General features: G+C 37.8%; 2 protein-coding genes across 3 annotated transcripts in view; one reads left to right on the top strand and one right to left on the bottom strand.

Moving 5' to 3' along the window:
- LOC140942639 (tetratricopeptide repeat protein 27-like) overlaps window positions 1-9,635 on the top strand; it is a 17,890-nt gene extending 8,255 nt beyond the window's left edge. The window contains exons 15-30 of one of the 2 annotated variants that reach the window (XM_073391575.1): window positions 333-368; window positions 832-891; window positions 1,349-1,471; window positions 2,632-2,709; window positions 2,922-3,017; window positions 3,385-3,438; window positions 4,319-4,417; window positions 4,698-4,750; window positions 5,239-5,317; window positions 6,236-6,322; window positions 6,559-6,619; window positions 7,077-7,129; window positions 7,456-7,533; window positions 8,141-8,252; window positions 8,548-8,648; window positions 8,801-9,635. In XM_073391575.1, the coding sequence (XP_073247676.1) occupies window positions 333-368; window positions 832-891; window positions 1,349-1,471; window positions 2,632-2,709; window positions 2,922-3,017; window positions 3,385-3,438; window positions 4,319-4,417; window positions 4,698-4,750; window positions 5,239-5,317; window positions 6,236-6,322; window positions 6,559-6,619; window positions 7,077-7,129; window positions 7,456-7,533; window positions 8,141-8,252; window positions 8,548-8,648; window positions 8,801-8,917 (1,287 nt within the window). In that variant the 3' untranslated portion in view covers window positions 8,918-9,635. The remainder of the gene's footprint in view (window positions 1-332; window positions 369-831; window positions 892-1,348; window positions 1,472-2,631; window positions 2,710-2,921; window positions 3,018-3,384; window positions 3,439-4,318; window positions 4,418-4,697; window positions 4,751-5,238; window positions 5,318-6,235; window positions 6,323-6,558; window positions 6,620-7,076; window positions 7,130-7,455; window positions 7,534-8,140; window positions 8,253-8,547; window positions 8,649-8,800) is intronic. The other variant, XM_073391576.1, reaches the window with a different exon arrangement.
- LOC140942641 (uncharacterized) lies at window positions 9,617-21,198 on the bottom strand. Its single transcript, XM_073391578.1, has 17 exons — window positions 21,064-21,198; window positions 20,314-20,370; window positions 19,665-19,750; window positions 19,360-19,387; window positions 18,525-18,607; window positions 17,680-17,735; window positions 16,966-17,122; window positions 15,808-15,941; window positions 15,393-15,444; window positions 14,942-15,028; window positions 14,019-14,167; window positions 13,134-13,184; window positions 12,723-12,879; window positions 12,455-12,562; window positions 12,090-12,190; window positions 11,611-11,713; window positions 9,617-10,828 (listed from the first exon to the last, which is right to left on the bottom strand). Exons 1-17 carry the CDS (start codon window positions 21,146-21,148, stop codon window positions 10,481-10,483), a joined length of 1,842 nt encoding a protein of 613 aa, XP_073247679.1. The 5' UTR covers window positions 21,149-21,198; the 3' UTR covers window positions 9,617-10,480.

Here is a 21,198-nt window from a genome sequence, read left to right as displayed (position 1 = left end):
GAAGGTCGCGGGTTCGATTCCTGGGGCCACACCAATACTCAGGGTCTTAAAATAACCGAGAAATGAAGGTACTCCCTTTGCACTGCAACAGGCTAGACCTTCGCATGGCTCGGATGACCACATACAATGGTCCCATCTCCAGTTGGAGTCATAAAATATAGTGTCCCCAATTAGTACTTTCGTGCTAAGTACATTGACACTCAAATAAAAGTGCATTTTTTTTTAGAACTGTTTAAGTGCCAACAGTTACATTGCTGACATTATAATAGCTGTATTAATAGTTTGCGACAATGTTTTTTTAAATTTTTTATTATTTTAAATTTTTTTTACAGGCTTTGGTAGATTCAATTGAAAATCCATCCCCAAAGGTACAGTGTAAGGTTCTTCTTTGACTAGGATATTAAGATAAATAATGGATCCTGTAGAGACCTTTCTGGTATTCCACTCTGGTAAACGTACATAAACAATGAAAGTCAAGGCTTGAGTGGACAATATTCAGACAAATCACTGTATTTTGTCACCCCCCAATCCTGGGTGTTTCTTGGTGTTGGAAACCATTGTTGGTTCATGGTTGTATTGTGATGTGGGTATTATTGGACATTTCTTTTCAGTCTTTTGTATTACATCCTTTGGTGATTGCACCTGTCCGCAGAACCAAGAAACTAGCCCAATCCTTGAGTTGTACCTCTATTCACAGGAGTGCAGTGACGGTTTAATTTAAAAATTATTCATAAACAAAGAAAGCTTCCTTCATTTTTTCACTTTTTCCTGGTGTAGGGGGAAAATGCACTCAGTCTGCCGTTAATAACGATTGTTTAACCAACTTTTTAGGCAGCTGAGAGGCAAGCATTGTTTTACTCTGTACCCCTTCCACCAAAGTGGACTATTCAGGTAGGGTATACATGGAAGCATAAACGTTGATCAGATCGTGCGTACGTGAGTAGGGCTTCATTCTCGAGTTTAACTGGTCTGTTTAGAATAGTTGCATTGTATAGTACCAGAATAGCCGTTTAAGACCTGGCCAGTTATTTTTATTTTCCATTAATGCAAAGGTGTTCTTTGTATTTTTTTTCAAATGGCGTTTCTAGGGAAAAATACGTTGATGTTCCATTGTGTGATGAATCATCAACGTGTTTATTGTTCAATGAGAATCGAGTGAATAATAATGCTTTTAGCTGGTTCGTGCATGTTTTGTCTGTTCGTAAAGGCTCATAAATCAGCCTCAACGTTCTCTTTTAAAAAGGTTCTTTTTAGAAGACGAATGTGTCTGATAATCGATGGCTAACGACTTACCTTAGTTTATAAGAAGTAACCTATTGTTTATAAGTGCTATTGATTCTATTTGTAGAGAGATTTAGCCAACTTGCTGTTTCAAATGGGTGTAGTCAAGGGTGCTTTGGAGATATTTGAGCGGATCAATTCCTGGGAAGATGTGGTAACCTGTTATCAAAGTTTAGGATGGTATGCTAAGGTTAGAGCCGACTGATACAGAATTTCTTAACCTATTTGAATTTAATACCAAGAATTAAATTGAAGCATTTAATAAACTTACGTTCTGTCTGTTTGTCAAGACGGCTGGCAATTTGCCTCGTTCTTTTTTGCGTTTTTATTGACCTCGACTTCACCTCGGTCCATTAAAACGGAAAAAAGAACTTGGCCCGCAATATAATATCCAGCTATCTTGACCGGTGGGCGAGCTTAGTCTGATTGGCCAATAATTTTTACGTACAGACATCGAACTAATTTTGTTATGATGAATAATTCTCAGTACAGTGGAACCCCATTAAAACGGTCACCAATGGGCCAAAAAAATTCGGCCGTATTACCGGGGCAGGCTCAAATTTAATGACTTCTTCAACAACAACCGGAATATCACGTGTAGTAATTGTAAAAACTACTTGTAATCTTCCTTTAGCATATAAAACACTTTTAAAAATCGGCTATTAAACAGCCACAAATGCATTTTAAGTGTACTGTGGTCTAAAAAGCAATACAAGAACAGGCCCAGCTTACTAGGTCAAGGAAATAGACATGTCACAGACATCTTAATTTTCTAAGTTTCGAACGAGTGGCCGTATCAACGGGGTGATATGATTCTACTGTTTGGGATTTTAAAATGTGGCTCTTGACCTTTTTAACTGGTGACCGCATTAACGTGGGTTGTTTTTGTGAGGAAATGTATGGCCGTTTTGCCGGGCCAAAAAAAATGGCCGCCGTAACGAGGTGATGGTATTACCGAGGTGGCCGTAAGGCAGGGTTCCACCGTACAAGTAGAATGTGAGCGAGGCTTTCGGAAAAGGCGATAGCCGTGGTCTGCAACGCGGAGCATGAACGCGCTTGCGAGCGGAATGACCGCTGTGTACAAGTGTGTGAAAGATTAGCGAAATCTCCCTCCCTCGTATCGGGTCGGGTACCCCTATAACCGCGAAGGATTTTGAGAACGTCTAAACAGAATCAAGAGGACAAGAGTGTTCAGGGTGAACTAGTGTTCCTAGCCCACTGTTAAAATAGTGAAGAAATAAACAACAACAACAAGAAATAGTTATTGTGAACTTACTGCACGCGACCTTAGGCGCGTTGTAGCATGCAGTGTCCGACATGTTCTCATTCTTACGAGTTTTTGTTTTACAGGCAGAAAACCTCTTACGGGAACAGCTGAAGATAAATGAAAGTGCACTTCTGTGGTGTTTATTAGGTGATACAGTAAAGGTACACTAATTATTGTTGTAATGTATGAGGTTTCAACGTTAAGCAGAGTTTAAACCGGTACGGATGTTCGGATATCCTTAACTTTAAGATTTGAGTTTAGTGTCTCCCTACTAAAAAGCCATTTCTTATGTTTCTGATTTACTCGGATAGGCTAGTGGTTTGTTTATTTTATTTTATTGTTTTTCACAAAAATACATATATATTTTCTTTAGGATGCTTCTTGTTATGAGAAGGCCTGGGAAATATCAGGACATCGCAGCTCCAGAGCGCAAAGATCCCTGGGATTCATCCACTTGAGAAATAAAGAGGTCGGTGAGAATTTTCTTCCTTGTTTCCGTTATTCCTCAGAAGTTCTTTCATAAAGCTTTCATATGATAGGCAATATGAATACTCGAGTTAAAATAGTTCCATGAAAATCATTTCACTCCGAAATTCTCTGTCTTTTTAGAGCTCATTTTTAGAATTACAAGCCAGCTGTCGAGTAGGACTTACCCTTTTTTTAGTGGTCAGGGCTGACCAAGTTTTTATCGTGTCACTTTGTGGAAAGAAAGTTTTGTCTTGAGCAATTTCTTCATCTATTCACGGAGCGGTTTATTGTTTTCTCGAGTTTCTGTTAAGTTAAAGTATTTTTTACATGAATGAGAAAGAATTGGCCCAATTGTTTTGCTTTTCTAGTACGCCAAATCAATACCTTGCTTTCGAAAGTCACTGGAAATCAACTCTTTACAGGTAGGACACGCGAAAACTTTGTCTACCTCTTATTTGTATTATATTGAACGATAAGAGTGAACTTAATTACTAACCGGTTCAGTTTGAGAAAAATTTACTCTCAGTTTAGTTGTACCGTTTAAGATTCATTGTGTTGTAATATGGCCGGTGAGAAATCTTTCTTTAAAAGGTAAGATTGATAAATTACTGTATTGCACATACCATAGTTATTAAAGTGGAATTGTTATGAAACACGTTAGACTCCTTTGTTATATGTTTTTGTTAGCTATTTTGAACCTGACCCTGTACAACGTTCAATAGAGTTCCTATCATTTCGAACTTATTGACTAACAGAGGCATCGCATTGATTTATTAGTCACAATTTGTGAACAAAAAAATAGAAAGGATTGTGCACGGTCAGGAAGCTTCCAACATAAACTGCGGTACCGTTGTTTTCAACTTTGATGTTTGCCGGCCTTCATAACCGGTCTCCTGTACTAAGCATGCACATACATTGCGACAATCAGAATATCTTTTGAGACGTATAGCAGTCCACAGAGTATTACTCAACTACGGTTTCCTTTAAAATCTAGGACAAATGAAAATTATTGCGTTTAAACACTTGATACAGATTCCGTTTCGTTATGCTATGTAAATTCAGTTGAAACAGTTTTCCTTTCGACGTTCTGAACCTGTGGTTTAGACGGCATTTTAAAAATAAGTTGTTTTAATGTTTGTTGGTTAGCCTGTGGTAACCTGCGATCTATTTGGAGGAAGTAGCAAAACACAGACAACTGTAGTAGGTTCTTCCCACAGAAGCTAACATTTTAATTCTCTGTGCTATTTTGAAGCTGACTCACTAGATAACCTTCACGGTAAAAATTCATCATGTATTTTATAGGAAGGAGTGTGGTTCTCGCTTGGATGTGCGGGACTGGCGACAAATGATTTGGAGATTTGTGCGAAGGCTTTTCATCGCTGTGTTTCGATCGACAGTCAGGTTTGATAGAATTTCGTGTTGTGGTCCTTTTAAACCCTTTCATTTCTAATAGTGACAAAAGACACCAAAAAAATCACTTTTTTTGTAAAATCCTGAGAAATAGCGAGCATTGTGAACATTATAGGATTTTGTCCACAGACTTACATAGACTTACACAGACAATATCTCTTCCATATGCGTTGATCACCGATATGGAAGAGATATTGTCATAGGACATTTCTAGTAATTCTATCAAATTTGCTGATTATGGCGCTTTTATATGTGTACGTTACTCCAACAGAACGCAGAAGCTTGGAATAATCTCTCTCATGTTTACATCAAAAATGGTCAAAAGTGAGTTAACAATTGATAGTTTGACTAGTAATTCCTGGTGAAGAGCTGAGACGGGATAAATATTCAGTTTATCTCAGGTGTGGAGTAAAGAAAAAATGTCACGCAAAGGTTGTATTCGAACAATTATTATTGACCTAGCTTTGCAACCACGGTCATGAAGTCGGCTCTAACCACTAAGCTCCTTTAGGACTCATGGGCTGTTTGGTTATTTTCTTTGGTTAGTTTTAACATGTGGTCTGCCTATTGCTTGGATTTGTTTTTTTAGTCCTCCGCTGTGATAGAACTACCAGTAACCAGGGCATGTTCGCCACGTGTCATCACCAAGAGCAAAAGAGCTTTTATTGGCTTGCAATAAGTTTCCCGGTTATCTTATGGGAGAAAAATAGAAGCGTAAAACGATCTATACCTGGGAAGCTTTGGAGGAGAAAATTTCAAGGCAACATTTGTGTAAAAAAACGTTTTTTTTTCTGTTTTGTTCGTCACTATAGGTCACGTGCACACCTTACACTCCAGGAAGCTCTGAAAGGAAATTATGAGAGTTGGCACATTTGGGAAAACTACTTAGTGGTGAGTACATTGGTGGACTGGTAATAGAGTGTCTTGAAACCACGTGGTAAATTGGTAAAAGGTGTCGCCTGTGTAAATCTCTCTCGTACCCAGTCGACTCTCCCACTATGGACTATGTAAATTCAGGTGCAAAGGACGGTGGGACGGGAAAAGTTCAGTTGCCTTCCCACGATCAGTCATTCACCTCGTTTCGCGTGATCTCTCGAAGGATCTGTGAAGCCGTCTGAATGATGATGATTATAAAGTTTCATGCAGAGTTAATAAACTAGAAAAAGATTTCACATTTTCAAAGGAAATTTTCTTTAATTAATTAGAAATGATTTTTCCCAATGCTTATACGATGTTTGTCCTGATACTTTTGTCTTCAAAAAGTGCGGTGTCAACTTTGATTTCTTGAACCGTTTGAATAAGGTGTTCTCCTTCCCTTGTGTCTTATCCAAAGAAAGGAGACATCTCCTACCTTACGTCGGCAAATTCATTTGAAATCCCCTGCTTTATTCTTAAAACTGCAGGCCAGTTGTTCTTTACTCAACTGGTTTGGCGAGATATAGTGTAAAGTAACCGCACAATAAACCCGAAAAAGAGACAAAAAAAATAACGCACTTTATTTGAGTGTCAATGTATTTAGCACGAAAATACTAATCGGGGACACTATATTTACTTCTCCAACAAGAGACGGGACCGTTATTTAACGTGGTCATCCGAGCCACGCGAAGTTCCAGCCTCTTGCAAAGGGAGTGCGGACGGAGTGGTATCCTCATTTCTCAGTTATTTTAAGACTCTGAGTATTGGTCCGGTCCCGGGAATCGAATCCACGACCTCCCGCTCGGCAGTCAGGCGATCTACCGACTGAGCTAATCCTGCCGCGGTTAGGTTTTAATGATTACTTGTTTGCTTGTTTTTTTTTTTTTTGACTAGGTGAGTGTTGATATAGGGGCTTTCAATGATGCCATAAACGCGTTTCATCGGATGATGGACTTGCGTGACAAGTACTGTGATACAGAGGTCAGCGGTTTACAAATCTTTCCTTTAGTACGATGATATGATCGATATGATGTCCATGTTATTGGGACATTCAAAGAGCTGTTTAATCCGGAACACTTCTGAGTGACATAAAAGTAAAAGAAATGTGCCAGGAGATAAAAATAAAAAGGATTACAAAAGAAGTTTTCTAAGGTTAACTTTTTCTGTAAAGATAAGCAATACGAATTTAATTCTCAAAATACATGTTATGGGTTTAGATTTTAGGGATTCTTGTAAAAGCGGTGAGCCAAGGACTGTTGGACTGCAATCAGAAGCCAGGTACTTGAAAATCTTTTGAATTATTAATGTCAACACATCCACGAAGTGTTTCTTCGTCTACATGATTCCTGGTCGAAATGGAATTTGGAAATGCTGGTTTCTGAGGAGAGGGGAAAACCGGAGTACCCGGAGAAAAACCTCTCGGAGCAAGGGAGAGAACCAACAAACTCAACCCACATATGGCGTCGACGCCGAGATTTGAACCCGGGCAACATTGATGAGTGGCGAGTGCTCTTACCACTGGGCGGGCCACCCTTGCTCCCAACCGCTACTGATAAATGTTGAAATCCAACTTGTTCCCCTAAACTTATAGATGAAAATTACTGATTGCAATAGTTATTTTTCAAAAAAAGTGAATTGCTGCGTTGTATATATTTCCATCAAACCCTAGTGTCATCGATGGGAACCGGTTTTCATGATGCCAGTTTCATTTCTGTTTTTCTTTTTTCATGTACAGCTTCAGTTCTGAAACCTAACCTTCTTAAGTTAATGGGAAGGCTTACATCTCAGGTAAGTGAGTTTCTGTACACGAAATGACTTTTCTACATTCATATATAGTAACAGTAAATTCATTCGTTTACGTTTGTTGGGAGGCTTGAATCTGAAGAAATATGATAGCCCTTGTCCTTCCAATACAAAAAAACACGTAGCAATGAGTAGAGCTGCTCTTCAAATAATAGTTATAATAAGATGCTTTTATTAGCTTAGAATCTGCTCGTAACCTCCAAATTGGTTAATAAAAGAATCTAACTAAACGTCAACCACTCCAGAGATAAAGTTTTTTTAGAAATAAGCTGATCATCATATAGCTACTGTGATCTGTCTGATCTGTTAAGGTAACGAACAATCCTGATGTATGGAAGTTATACTCGGACCTATATTGGAATGGTGGATCACAAGAGGACAAAGAAAAGGTCTGGACTGATTTGCCGATTACATGTACACTTTATACTTTCTCTCGCTTTTCTCGCTTTAGTGACTTTGCGAGATTGAGATCGGGGTTTTCGAGGGATTGCTTAGACTTTTCCAGTGCACAAAAACTGTCCTTCACTCATCAAACGTTTCGTCATTCGCTTGCACATCACTGAAGGATCCCACCCGACTCGTTCATAGTCTTTTCACGCTATTTGCGTCACCAAAATGTCCTTTCAAAATTTAGTTCAAGTTAGAATGAAGCGCTTTCATTTGAAATAGATTGGCTGAGAAAAGGAAAGTGTATGTGAAAAGGAAACTTAAAACCGGTGATTGACTTTTCCAATTTTATACGATAAATAACTGCAAAATTGCTAGGATAGGTAGGACAAAACAGTAAATGGGGTCAACGAACGAAAATTAGTTATCAAACGAAAGAAATACAAATCGGTGTTTGAAAACTGGGAAGTTGGTTGGTGTTTGCTCAACCTCTTGAGGTGTCAGCTCAAGCATTTTTGCGACTTTTCCTTTTTTCTCCTGTGAAAATGACTTACCAATTTTTGTTGCACACAGTCACTTTAAGCAATTCATTTCTTGGATTAATTTCAGGCGCTTCATTTCTTGGTGAAGGCCCAGAGAACTAAGACCCAGGCTACAGGCTGGGAGAATGACGTCACTAAGTTCAAGGACGTTATAGCGTTGACTGTTCATCTTAGTGACGGTAAGATTCCACACCACTGCTGTTATTACTACTGGTATGGTTACGACTCCTACTGGAGCAGTTTTGCAAAAATCATCGAACGTTAGACTCTCATACGAACACTGTAATTTCTCACGCGGTTGCCTGCCCGTCAAGATGGCTTCCAAAACCGTGATAAGGTGTATTGAGAAAGGTTATCAAACTGAGGTCTTTGATCGCGGATTCAGCTCTATACACAAGCCGGTAAATTATCTGCACTGTCCTGCCTGTTTCCTTCCAGTAGCTCAGTGATCTTTTGATGTATTCATTCTTACAGTTTACGTAGAAGTAAGTCAGTGCAAAGATAACAAGACTGAATCACTTCAGCTTCTGTCATCAGCCAAGCTTGTCCTTAAACAGTTGATCACGAGAGCCAAGGTGAGTCAGTAAAGTGCTTTTAGGTAAAGTACAAGGAAACCCCTTTTTGCTTTATATAAGGGTAATAAGGCATCACTAAACTGTATCCCTAATCGATCATTACGGTGTATACTGGTGATTTATTGATATATTTTGTATTCTTATTATTACAGAAACACCATACCGATTCATTAACTGGAAATATCCATCCAGAGCTTTCACAATCCATCACAGACCTGGATAACAGTCTTCAGAGAATTACGGACTTGATTTCAAGTGCTAAGAGTTAACAACCTGTTAAAGTATTGATAACTCCGGGATTAGCTCTAAGAAAACTCCGCGAGAGGTTCCTGAGCGACAGACATATCGTCATTCAAGGGAGATGGTTCGTTTAATGACCTACACAACTGCGGGAATGTGATCTGTAGTCCGTTATCGCAAGCTAACAGGCTCAGTAAACAGTGAACTCTGGAGATACTATGAAAGCTAATCAATCGAAATCCTCTTCTTCTCGTATGGGTACTAAAGCCAGTCGTGACGCCGCACGACACAAATAAGCCAAGATCTATTGAGATGATTATACGCTACCGAGAGACACTTGAACAATTTAGATATGTTAAAATTCATGCTTGGCTCCGAGGCTTGGTGGAATACTTAAGACATGTGTCATTCGCCTCTGAACTACAAAGGTGATTTCTTGTTTTATTCCCCCAAGCGTTAAAGCCAAGTATGAATTTGTCGAAATGCATTGATATTGGTCTATTCCATTAACGTTTAGTTTCAATTGAAGTCGTTTACATCTGACAATTCCTTATTTATTTTCATAATTTCTGGACCTTTGTGACAAGGTTTGTAAAAAATGAGACTTGCAAAACATCCGGCGTACATGAGCGAGGTCTCCCTTGAATCTGTGCGGCGATTTAATCAAATGCTCAACTATCTGCCAAGCATATCTCATTATGAAAGTTACTTCTCTGCTTTTACATTAAAATGTCAGCGTCTTAACCACACTGTTTCCGGGTCTAATAAATGAACCAGAAATCAGACGCTTATGAGATTGTGCAAGCCTCTCTTGGGTTATCTTAAGAACGGGGGTTTGAAAAACAGTGTTTTTAAATGTTTATTGCCCTTTCCTTACTAATCGTAAATGCTTGCTAAGTTTGTCAGTTGATTTTAGTCAGGTTTTGTTACCACGTGGCTGCCAGATATTGAAAAGCTAATATCGGGCTAACCGCGTGTTCTGTCCCTCCAGTTATCAGACTGATAAGCGGTATAAAGAAGGCAAGTGATTTTTTTTGTCGCTAACGAAACAATTGTCATCTTTAAAATAAAATTTATAGCCATTATAGAGAGTTGGCGGCATGAATGGATGATCACGATGAACTGAACTGAATTGGCTTGTGGATCTGGAGGGTCGACTTATTACAGCGTTTTGGGTAGCTTTGGTTATTTTTGGCCAGAACGTAACTGGAAAACGGGCCGACTGGCCTCAAAAACTGTGGCACAAATGAGTTTTCAAGGCCACTCTCTTGACCCTGTTTTCTTTAGATAGTTATGCGGTCCCTCTGATCTCCACGATTTCCACCTCAACAATACGGACGCCTCTCAGTCTGTTATAAACTGGATACTTGGCTCTGTGTCTATATTAGGGAGGATTGGCTCACTAACCATGCAATTCTCACTTATTGTTTTCGTTTTGAGAGGAAACCTTGGTTCAACACTGATTTTAAATAGTTAAATACTTATTTGACACAATTAAGTCTCGCGATCGAAAAGTGTCGGGTTGTTCCGAGAAGCGCAAGTGCAGTCCAGCGTTTTTTGATAATTAGAATTGTGAAGATTCTTGTAAACTCTCAGAAGTACAGCCTGCCTTCCGGCATGATTGGCACTCTGAAGACACGAATGTCTGTCATGAGAAGACTCTTGCATAAGATGCGGTTTAGTTCATTTAAAGACAACATCGAATTGTTATTGAAGTCTTTGTGAAATTTGAATTGAGATGTTAAGTTAGAGCACAGATGAGGTGCGATCGGTATCAACGGTTCATCTCTGGAAAGCACATCACTTGATGCAGGAGAGTCACAGGACGGCAAATCCGTGATGTTGGAAGCCTGTGGTCCAGTGAGTACACCCCAGTCCAAGCAATATAGATCAGAAAGTTGACAGACTGCCTGAAGGTAACGGCTGTTTACTGTACTGTCCTGTGGATTAAAGGAAAAGTTACCCTGAACGTCAGTTTCTTTGCATTTGCCGGGGAGAAAATGAGCGAATATCATACAGAATTGAGCATAGTCAGGACATGTGATCACAGGAATCCCAATATAACGCATGGCATTTTACCAAACTTTTCTATATTTAATAATAATTTAAGTCAAAAATGACAGTCATCCCAGATTTAACACGAGTTACTTAAACAGGGTCGGCCGTGAATCCGGCTTCAGTTTGGAAATAAGCACCTCTGCGTTTTGGCTGCCGTCGCCGCCGTCGATGTCATTCTTTTTAGGTCTCGTCCACGCGTATCCAGTTATTTCTGAAAACTGAGATTTTTTCTCTTCTAAAAAAAACACGCGTATTCGATTCGTCTTCGCCCGTCAACACGAAAACGCTAAAACAATGGAAATACGATAGCATCCCTTACAAGGCATGCGCTTTATGATGTATGGCATTATTGTACACGAAAACCTGACTTTTTGTCCGTCGACATGAAAAGGATAAGCCGGCATCGTGTGGAAGGAGGGCTAAAAGTTAGGGAGAAAGAAAGTTCCGTCTTTAAAAATATCCGGATACGTGTGGACGAGGCCGTAATCTTTCCTTTCAACGTGCCTCTCCCCCCCCCCCCCCACCCCCACAACTACTGCGCATCCCTCCTCCCTTCAAATGCCCCTCCCCAACCTCTGTTAGTGTTTTAAAGTAATTCAAATTCAAACAAGCGTCACGAGAATCCAAAAGATCAAACCCTCTTTTATTTTCAGTAATCCCTTACCTCAAGTGGCCATACAGAAAGCGTTTTAAGGCTTGGGAGAAGTTGAAGAACATCCGCTAAAGTAGAAGGTATACCAAACATGATAAGATCCAAATGGACAAGTCTGCAAACAGAAAAACACCATACTGCGATCTCAAGATTGTCAAGCTGTGATAAATCAGGCCATATAATCTTTTTTCTGGTTATAGCCTCCACAGAGGCGCAACCTCATCGAGTTGTGTATTAGTCATTTTGTAGGTCCGCAATAAGTCCGCAAAGAAATAGCAACGGTATCTTCGCATAAAGAGCCCGTTAGGATGTTCACTTTAAGATCCTGTTTCGGTAACCTGGCTTTGTGAAGACCATTCCTGTTATTAATTATTCCTTATCCTGACAAAGGCAGAACAACGATCTAGTGAACCACAAGGATTCCTTAAAGCCACTGAAAGGCCAGTTTCTGTAGTACTGTAAGGCGAGCACATCGGTTATGACTGGTTTACCTTTGCATACCCTTCAGGGCCTGTGCAAGTCCATCATGAGAACTGCCGCACTCTAATCTTAAACATTTTAAATTCGTTAAGCATCCAAGGCACTCGTAAGTCTGAAAAAAAAAACAAACAAAACAAACAAGAAAAACAAATCTCTAATATTGCACATAAAAGTCAAAGAGATTGCAGTGAAATATAGTGAACTTGGATCTTGTGTAATGACTGAGTATCGGTCAACACTATCGGCCGACGCTCAGTTGAGATGTCGGTAGACTATCAGTCGACATATTTATTTCTAATCTAAAGGCTACTGTCACTTTCTCTGCCCAGGCTCACATCTCATCACACAGGTTACCCAGTTTACGGTAAGTTCTTACCTCATCATCCCAGTCTGAACACTCTCCTATCTCAAGTTCCTCAAGATTTGGAAGATCTCTTAAAAATCCAAATTCAGAGCTTGGAACATTTTTTAGAGTGGTTAGTGACTGAAATTCAAAGAAAAAATAAACATTCATTACCTTCGTGTAAACAATTAATTTATCTTTAGAAAATGGATGTTTTAAAATTTTCCTGATCAACGACTGACTACACCCAACAGTAAAAAACTGAGTGAATTCAACATAAATTCACACAATCATGTTTTACCAGCTTAGTAAGGTCTTTGAGGTTACTGAGGGCCATCAATCCTCCACTGAAGGTAAATGATGGAACTGTTAGTACACCACAAGCTGCCCGGAGCCGAAGTCTCTTGAGGCATGTGAGCTGTGCAATTTTTCCAAAATCCAAATGTGATGTGCACTCCCTGCAAAGAACAAGATTTTTACTGTTGGTTTATGAGCTAAGTCAATTCCTAACTGAGAATAAAACATTACTTATCATGGTGCGAAAAAAATACTATTATGGGGTGTAATATATCGAAATGTCAAGCAACAAGAAGGTTTTGCAGGAGTGCAATACCTAGCACAATGTATGTTAAATCACTTCCTAAAATGTGCATATAAAATGTATAGATCAACAGCTGTATATGCTGTCTAAGAAAGATAGACTTTAACATACCATTTGCCAGGTTCAGTATCACTTATCCATTCTGCAGTTAAGATCTCCAAGCTGTGAAAGATAGGTTCATTAAAAGTATTCCTATCTGACTGGAAAACAAAGAGTGCATACAATGCAGTATCTAACTGGTGTGCCTGTGAACATGACTGGACAGACAAGCCACAGGATACCCAAGAGACCAGAATTACATGTAAGTCTGAAGCAGCTTTATTGTAGGAGTGACACTCTCTCTCTTGGATAAGATTATCATTGTAGTGCTGTCCCTAGCATTAAGAGAGTTCACTGTACACACGTACAATGACAAACAGCTAGAGTAGGTCCCAAGGGACATTGTCCTGCCAAACGTGGGCTCATTTGTCATAGGGGGAAAAAAGAGTGAAGTTGAGCATCTTGTCTCTGGAAGTAGTGTCAAGAATGGTTGAGACCAGGGATAACACGTCAACAGATCTTAAGTCAGTTTGAACAGTCAACACATTGACCACTGTTAAGAATGTATGTCTTGACCAGGGATGTAGCTGGATAAAAGCTTAAAAGAATTACTGCCTTGTAACCTGTCAAAATTACCAAAAATTACTTTACATCTTATTTTTGGGAGAAATTTGATGCGGTGGTAAGCTCTGTTTCAGCCAGTGAAATTCACTGGCTGCAGCCACCTCTTAGCTATATCCCTGTTTATCCACAAAAATATGAAACTACAAACACAGAAGATATAATTTCAAAATCAAAGGGATGACGTGATAAAATTCTACCAGAAGTGACTTCTAATGAACTATGAGATTTTCCCAACAAATTAACTAAAGTATTTTCTTATGATACTGAGAGAATTTGACATTAGATCAGGAGCCTTTAGAGCTTTTTCAATTAATGACAAGTTTACTTGCTTACTCTGGTGAAGTTTCTGTCACTTGATGAAGAATCCATGTTGGCACCAGTCCAAAATCGAGCCATTTTATACTGGACAACTGACGCAAAATATTTCCAATGGTTAACCAAGAATCAGTGAGACTCTTGCCATGAACAAGACCCCTTAAATCCTGCGATTAACAGAAAAATGCATCTCATTACAATTTGAACATTATAAACTGAGCTAACAGGGTTTAAAACTGACAGTGGTTCAGTAGATAGCAGCTAAGAAATGTTTCAGTTCATTGCAGAAACCGTACAACACTGTACTCTGGGATAATAAGTCTGGTTTATTATAAAATTGTTGCTCTTAGAAATAAGTGAATTACGAAATAATTTTACAAAGATATAGATATTAATTTTAAAAAAATTAATTTAAACTAATTACATCGTGTTCAAAATGGACTGGGCCTTACAATTATGAGAAGATATAATACAATAAATTAGATAAAAAACTAGAAACTAGAAATATATATCAAGTTATACATTAAATTCCCATAAGTTCCTAAATTACATGCCATAAGCATAAAGGCACATCGCCGGAAAAAAGCTTTGTTTAAAGCATTCAGTTTTGCAACTTATAAGGGATGGTCTGTCTTTGTTGTGAAGGGAGCGGCCATGCGCCTGCGACCGAGTCGGTGGAACAAGATGGCAAAGACGGGACTCGGGCTCTTTTATCTTTGTGAATAATTTGCTACACAACTCCATTCTTCTTGTGTGAAGTGATACACACCCAGTAGTGGCTAAGGCCTCTTGGTAGTGCAGTGTAGGAAAGATGATGCGCAGCACCGGTTTCTGCACTCGCTCGATGCTATCTGATAGTTTGACGGCATTATGCCACACAGGACATTGGGATATTAAATATCTTCACGTACTACAATACATGTAATAATTTATAAGCTCACCAGTCTTTGAGTAGAAAACTGCACCATTGTTCTTGTAGCTACGTCCCAATCCTTAACTTGCAGACCATGTAGTGATACTCTCCTCCACTAAAAAAGCAAACAACTGAATCAGCAAACAAACTGAAATCTTCTCACTGTTCATTAATTAAAAAGATGTCTTGTACTGAATAACTACAAGCTATGAAAGAGGCCTCACATGTATTTAAAGTCAACAATTTTATTGTAACTATGATAATCTTTTATGTAAGGCAAACAACCAAAATGTAAAATATTATTCTGCATCTATTCTTGTTACCCTCATTGCAGCAATGACTGATAGATTTGGTAACATTAACCATTAACGTATACACCAATAAATATGAATGTGGTGGATAATACTGAAGAGTGTTGTAAAGCACCGCAACTACAGTATCACAATTCACATCACAATAACCACTACTTTATTTCTCACCAGGATAGGTTGGGATGACACTTGATTCCACATACTGCATACACAACTTGCACTAAAATAAAAATATATATTATTATTCCTCATATATTTGCAAACTGTAAACTTTCCTAAGTTAGCCTTTTATAGTCTTAACTTAATATTTTGCACTCATCCCAACTCGAATAGCCTTGCTAGCTGAGGGCAATGCTTCTGTAATAATATATTTTCTGTTTATTAATAAAGTTTGTTGTTGTTGTTGTTGTTTGAAGATAAAGAACCTCATTATTTTGTTTTTAACATTGGGATGCTTTCAAAGTGTTATATGTCACATAAGGCCTAATAAAGAACCTTAAGTGTAACCATCAAAAAACAAATGGCAGCTGTAAAATAGAATCTGAAAGTTGTAAGTGAATTGACAGAAGTGTAAGAGACCTACCTGCACAAGTCATTGAGAGGAAGATATGACAAGATATGAAGGAGGCAATCAAATGATAACTTAAGAACAGGACACACATCTGTTAATTTGATTTTTACTTTCAGTGCATCTGGGTTCTCTTCTAACAAGCAGTGCTACAACATAATAAAATAGGTAAAATGGGGATTGGATTGTCTAGACAATTTTAACAACAACTTCAGCTAACCACTTCATCAAAAGTGATTGAAATTGAGTTGACTTTATGGAGAGATTTGATTGAGGTGAATTATGGAAAAAGTGATTTCTTCTGTAAAAAAAATTATTTAACAGAAGAAACCACTTATATTATTGCAATTATTGCCCAAAATGACTTCCTTTGTTTCCTTCCAATAAACATTTTGCTCTTACTACTTCTGAAGAGTTCCCAGACATTGATGAGAAGTAAGAAAAAGACACCACACAAATTTTTACATTTTAATGATGTCACAGTGTCAATAAAGCATGGATTTACTGACTTAAAAGGGTTGATCCAATACAGGTTTTCTTGACACCTAAAACTATGCTAGCATTATTTGCTATCTTTTTAAAAAGTTAAAACACATTAATTTAAATGATAATAATACACTTTAGTTACTTAAGCCTGTATTTAGGCATTGAAACTGTTTCCTGCTGTCTATAATTAATATGGATTTGGCATGAAAGGACCTGGATTGAAACATGTAAAGGTTGGGTCAACTTTTTCAAGTTTTAATGCTACGCCTGCAAAAAACATCACCAACTAAATATCATTATTACTGTATGGTTAGTGTTCCTTGATCACATTGGTTTGATATCTTCTTTATAACTCTAATGGAACATTTTTTGTAAAAAATGGGTAAAGGCAGTAAGTAATGACCTCAGCATGGAATTGACCTAAAACAGAAATATCCTGATGAAAGTCATGGCCCCTTCATACTGGTCTTGTGTAAACTTTGGGCAAGCTGTAGTTGGCATGTTGTCATTTTAACTAGCCCCCCCCCCCCCCCCCCAAATATTTTGACAAGCAGGATTGATAACAGTTCTTCTGTAATTTCAGTTCCCCAAAAACCTCACTTGCCCATTGGGCAATATCCACTCACCCGGCTGGACTATCGGACATTCTATTCTTTGCATTCTGATAAATTAAAAGAATTAACTTACTGTACAAACATAAGAATCTTTCACTTTCTTAGCTTCAGTTGGAGAAAGAAACACACATTCGGGGTGAAAAAACGCTTTGCACAAGTTGCATTGCAGTGAAGGCCTGGTGTTGTTTCGCTCTGGACAATATCTTGTACATATCACCACTGTAGACCATCTACAAGTAACGCACAGACAAGCTTAACATCATGTGAATAATAATTTATCAATTTTCTATAATGCACTGTAAAATAACTTTAATTGCACAATAACACTCAAAAGGACGGATTCTGCATTGATGTCCTGAAACAAATATAACTAGAATGTTAAAGAACCTCAACACATGCTTCATGCAAGATAAGTAACACAAAACATTACACTTGAAGGCCAGGTGAGTATGTGGTTAGAGTGCAAGACTTGCATTTATTTGCAATCAGTTGGCAGTCAGTTAGTCTCGCCTTGACTACTAGCTGAATTTGTTCCCATTTATATATCCCTCGGCCTGGTGAGTTCATCTCAAGGCCATGCTCATAAGATGGCCAACTAGTTTACCAATGAACATTTGCAGGATTCCTAACATATTTCATATACCCCAAAAAGTCCCTCATAATTTGTGTGCAGACATGATGTACACTGTGTATAACAACTACCATGACCAATCATCATGATCAATTTATTTTTTTCATAAATATCAGAAAAACATGAGAAAATAGAAAAAAAAATAATGAAGCTTACTTGGATTTTCTCCAAGGCTCAGACTGTGTAGGTGCTGCTGGCATCGTGCGAGACACCTGCAATTCACCATTTTATTAATATTTTAACCCTTTAAGCAAGCCCCAAGAGTGATCAGCATCAAATTTCTTCTAAATGTAATATCAATGCTTTGTAAAACAGAATGGTCATGAGAATTACGGACATGATCGCACAAGATGAATTTGCTTGATATTTTATCAACTTCTCCCCACTTCTTCTGTAGGAAACAAATAGGGGCAATAAATGAGAATTCAAATTTTGATCTTAGTTAGGGTTAAAAAGGTTAATAGAGGAGCTCTGGGTACATAAACAGAGCACCATAGGTAAGTAAGAAACTGGTTATCAGCTGTCCTAGTGAGAAATTCTGGTTATCACATGATTGTTAGTATGATCACCTATTGAAACCATCGTGTACATAAAAGCCCGACTGAAAAATGAGGATTATCCTGCTGGCCTTTTAGGTGACATACACCATCCATATCAAAATCAGCTGTCACGTTATTCACTAATCAGTCACAGTCATGTGACTGTATTGTGTGCTTTTTTTTTGCCAGAGGTATTTTATTTTGATTGTAATGGATAAAACTAAGTAATGGTCGAGAAGAATTTAGCAGAAGCATTAAAGGGTTTAACTAAGTTTTGTGAATAAATGAAACATATAATATGAATTTTGAATTTAGGGAACAAATCACACACTTCCTAAGAGCAGTGACACGTAATGAAAGCAGATACTTTGGTTTATATTAAATAGATAGTTACATATAAACTGTATAATACTTCCTTAGTAACTGTAACAACAACTAAAACATCTCAACATTAATTTGTACCTCTTTGTCTCCTCCACCAACCAGGACATGATTGTCAAAAGAAAACCAGTCTGGTGATAAATAACCTATTCTCTCTGTCTTTACTAAAAAACAAAAGGCATTTGATCAGTTTTTCAAAATGGTTTGTCTACATACCAGTTTTTAAATACCAGGAATAATAAATGTGACGAGATGAGTTAAAGTAGCTGGGCTTTTACATTGAAACCCTGCTTATTTATTCCTTGTATATGTCTTTTAATTATTGATAAATACAGGTCCACCAGCTTAAAACAACATCTGCAGGCAGGTTCACTGGCAAAAATGTTTATCATATTGATTCAAGACGAACAATTAACACTTGGTGAAGTGGTGCAATTGACAAGGAGATGACCTTACACGTTTAAGGTCCAGGGTTAGACTCCCGCCGGAGGAATTTTTTTCCTTTTCTTCGCAGTTTTGTTTTTGCTTTTTTTTACCATCTTTTTTTTTCTTTTATTTGGCTGGTTTCAATTTATTCACATTGCTGACCCGTCACAGATTCACGAGGTGTTCCGATAAACGTATTTCTAGTTTATAAAGAGTAAAAAAATGTTCCCGTTATCATTTTTCGGCAAATCCAGTCCAAGGTAACCGTCTATCAACAACAAGGCACTAGTATGAACCAAATGCTAATTCAAAGGTGAACAACTTATGATCATTATCTTGATGTAACAGGTACTATAATAACTATAATGCTGCTGTTGGTTTTAACAACCATCTTCAAAAACTTTATAACACTGCAATTTGATTTTCTTTGAGTGTACTTGTCTGGATAAAATCCACAATTAATTCAGGAGAATTTAAGAAAAGGACTTACGATACTTGTCCACGTCACCCCGACAACTCTGTATGTGAAAAAGACAAAATGATCTTTACTGGCAAGTTATACAAAGTAGTGATTTCATGACCTCTTAAACACTTTCCAGTCCTAACAGTGGTCAAAGTAAAAAATTCCAAAAGGTCAAATTTGTCTTTCGAAAATACAAGATGTCTAACTTACAAGAATTCTTTCACAGATCGATAGATTTTGTCCACATTTAGAGTGGCAAATAATCTCACCATTATACTGTTAACTTGGTTTAGTATTAAAAGGGTTAGGGTAAATATTCTGCACCAACTTACTAATTTTTTTCCACAAGGTGTTATGTAATTAACCTCACTGTTTCGGCTAGATCCTATGTGTCGGTAAATAATTTCCCGTTGCCAACCTGAAGTAAAAGAATGGAGAGCTTACGATCAGATAAAGAGGACACTTGCCAGTCATTACAAGATCCTTAAACCCAAAAAATGAATAATTTCCGATGGTTGCCGCTTCAGTTTTAAATAGTAAACATTGCCCTTCTACAATAAGTACCCCTTCCTCTTAAAAATGACTTGACAAAATAAGCCCCCCAGGTCAGGCAGGAGAGTTTACAGCAAGCATTAGTACAACAAGTCAGTTTTCCAGTTAGTATCATTCCTTCACATCAATTTAAAAAATACCATTATGTCAATAAAAATAAGCCTATTTAGAACATTTTCCCAACTGCCATTTTTCATATCGACATTGATTTAACCACAAATTATAGAGTAAAAGCTTAATCAAGCACATCTTATTCACAGAGACAATTGATCAAATGAGGGCAGTAAAACTGATCTTCATTTTGTTGAATCAGTACTACATGTAGGAAGCGATCTTTAAATAAGGATATGTAAAATAATATTGGCCCAGAAGTGCTTCTGTGATGCACATTTGTGATCATTTTGCTTTAAAAATTATCTAGAAACTCACCATGGTTGAAAGGTTTCTGCATCTGCGGTATATTGAGCAACACAGGGCTGTCATCTCCTACTCAGGATTTAACAAACATGACAAGTTTGGATTCACAAGCCCTACAGCTAGGTTACAGTTCAAGCTGGCCTTTATTCAAATTTCATTTTCTGGTTATTTCGTATCACAGGAATTCATTTGGCCACACTCTGTAGCTGTTACACACAGAATAACCAAAGATAAACAAGCCAACAACAGCTACAAAAAGTATTACTGTTCTTCTGGTGGTTGTGTGACTTTTAATGTGTTGAGAGGTGTTTGTATTATAAAATGTTATTATTAATATTTATTGTGGAGCTATGCACGTTAATTCTTATGATGAACACCCAAGGGTGAACTTTGCATGCACATTCAGCAATAACGATTAAACTTTAATGACTTTAAAATCATCAAACAACATCAGCTTTAATCACTAAAGTTTAATACATAAACCTTAATTATTGATTAATTTTTGATAACAAACTCATTGCAATTCCCACATGTTTGCTCCAGCTTGCAGAATTAGTATTTTTGAGGTTCTGCATTTGACTTTCTTTTGTTTAAGGCTTTGGAAAGTTATGCGTCTGCTTGTATTTAGCTAAAATACGGGTGTCTGACGACCATATGGCCTTCGTGATTATGTGCTCGAAAATACCCTGTATCACATGATCCATGGCTATTCAAAATCTCGCAGAGTATGCAAATTATTTGTTCGTTGTTATGACCACTCACCGAAATGATCGTGAGGAATTTCATGACAGAATAAAGGCGCTCGTTTTTTAGACATCTTTGCATGAAGTTTGTTCATTGAGTTCATTCCAACACATCGAGCGATTTGATCTTCTACGAACTTCTCTCTTATTGGCG

Source organism: Porites lutea, chromosome 7, assembly GCF_958299795.1.
Source record: "Porites lutea chromosome 7, jaPorLute2.1, whole genome shotgun sequence".
NCBI classification, from domain to species: Eukaryota; Metazoa; Cnidaria; class Anthozoa; order Scleractinia; family Poritidae; genus Porites; species Porites lutea.
This window is presented reverse-complemented; position numbering and strand designations above follow the sequence as displayed.